The sequence below is a fragment of the Myotis lucifugus genome, unplaced genomic scaffold (assembly GCF_000147115.1).
Source record: "Myotis lucifugus unplaced genomic scaffold, Myoluc2.0 scaffold_898, whole genome shotgun sequence".
Classification (NCBI taxonomy): Eukaryota; Metazoa; Chordata; class Mammalia; order Chiroptera; family Vespertilionidae; genus Myotis; species Myotis lucifugus.
In genome coordinates, this window is record NW_005871946.1 from 142,003 (window position 1) to 143,443 (window position 1,441).

The window sequence follows — 1,441 nt, forward strand, 5'->3', positions numbered from 1 at the left end:
GCCCTCCCGGCTGACAAGGCTGGTTGGGGTCATTTGCGAGGCCCCCCGCCCCCCCGCCCCCCCAGCTCCAGGGGCAGGGACAGGCTCCAGCCCGGCTGCGGGACCCGCGCCGTTCCAGCCATAATCACAGCCTCCGGCCAGCGCGGCGGCCTCTGAGGCAAATGTCAAATCACCCTCAGCGCTGGCCAGCCGGCTGCAAGTGGCCCCTTAATTGGGTCTGAAAGCTCTCCGGAGGACCAGCTGCTTCCTGTGGGGGTGACCCCGGGGGTGGGGCGGCCATGGCAACCTTTGTCTCTGTGACTGGGCAGGATTCATGGAGCTCCCAGCAGGGGAGCGGCCCCCACCGCCCGGGGATAGCCGGCTTCCAGCGCCGGCCCCCCAACCCGCTGACCCCTGGCGCTGGGGTGCGGCTGGCGGGGGTGTCATGGGCTTTTGTAAAATCACTCTTTTTTAAAATAAACATATATATATATTATTGACTTCAAAGAGGAAGGGAGAGAGAGAGAAACATCCATGATGAGAGAGAATCATGCATCCACTGCCTCCTGCATGCATCCCACTGGGGATCGAGCCTGCAACCCGGGCCTGTGCCCTGACCGGGAATCGGACCCTGACCTCCCGGTTCACGGGCCGACGCTGAACCCCTGCGATTTAATAACGCGCCTCCTCAGTCTGGGCCCGGCTCCTCTGCTGTGCTCTGAAGCGTGTCCCGCCGTCTCTGATTCAGGGAAGCGCCAGTGAGGCCACGCTGATGGCGCTGCTGGCCGCCCGGAGCAGAGCCACACGCCGCCTGCAGGCCGCCCACCCGGGGATGACGGAGGCCGCCGTCATGGAGAAGCTGGTGGCCTACGCCTCCGACCAGGTCAGTGTGCCGTCCGCCCCGAAGCTCCAGCCGCCGCCAAGATCTGTGTGTTTCATTTCATTTCGTGTCAAATCAAATCAGAACAAGACCCTGCGGCATCCTGTGAAACCCCAGACCCGTCCCTCAGGGGTCAGGGAGACACCCCTGTGCCACGGAGAGGGCGCAGGCTGCAGGGGCGCTGAGTCAACCCAGCGGAAAAGGAAGCCCCTGTGAGGTCACGGTGACCGGCCCAGGGCCTCCCGCCTGCCGCCCCCGAGACCACCTGGCCACCCTCAGAGCGGCCTTGGGGCCCCTGGGACACGGACTCAGAGCCTGGGCTCCTACTCAAGCTCCGTTATTTTATTTTTATTTTTTAGATGCATTTTTATTGATTTCAGAGAGGAAGGGAGAGGGAGAGAGAGAAACATCCACGATGAGAGAGAATCATGGATCAGCTGCCTTCCTGCATGCCCCCGCACTGAGGCATGTGCCCTTGACCAGGAATCCAGCCCATGACCTCCAGGGTCATAAGGTGGGCGGCTCAACCACCTGAGCCCGCACTGCCCGGGGCTCAGCTTCCATTTAGTTTCACGTTTCGTG

The 1,441-nt window shown here is 62.5% G+C and overlaps 1 protein-coding gene across 1 annotated transcript in view; it reads left to right on the forward strand.

The window, feature by feature from the left end:
* DDC (dopa decarboxylase) overlaps positions 1–1,441 on the forward strand; it is a 41,564-nt gene that overhangs the window by 18,184 nt on the left and 21,939 nt on the right. Inside the window, exon 2 of the mRNA XM_023747520.1 lies at positions 704–862. Within this exon, the coding sequence (XP_023603288.1) occupies positions 704–862 (159 nt within the window). The remainder of the gene's footprint in view (positions 1–703; positions 863–1,441) is intronic.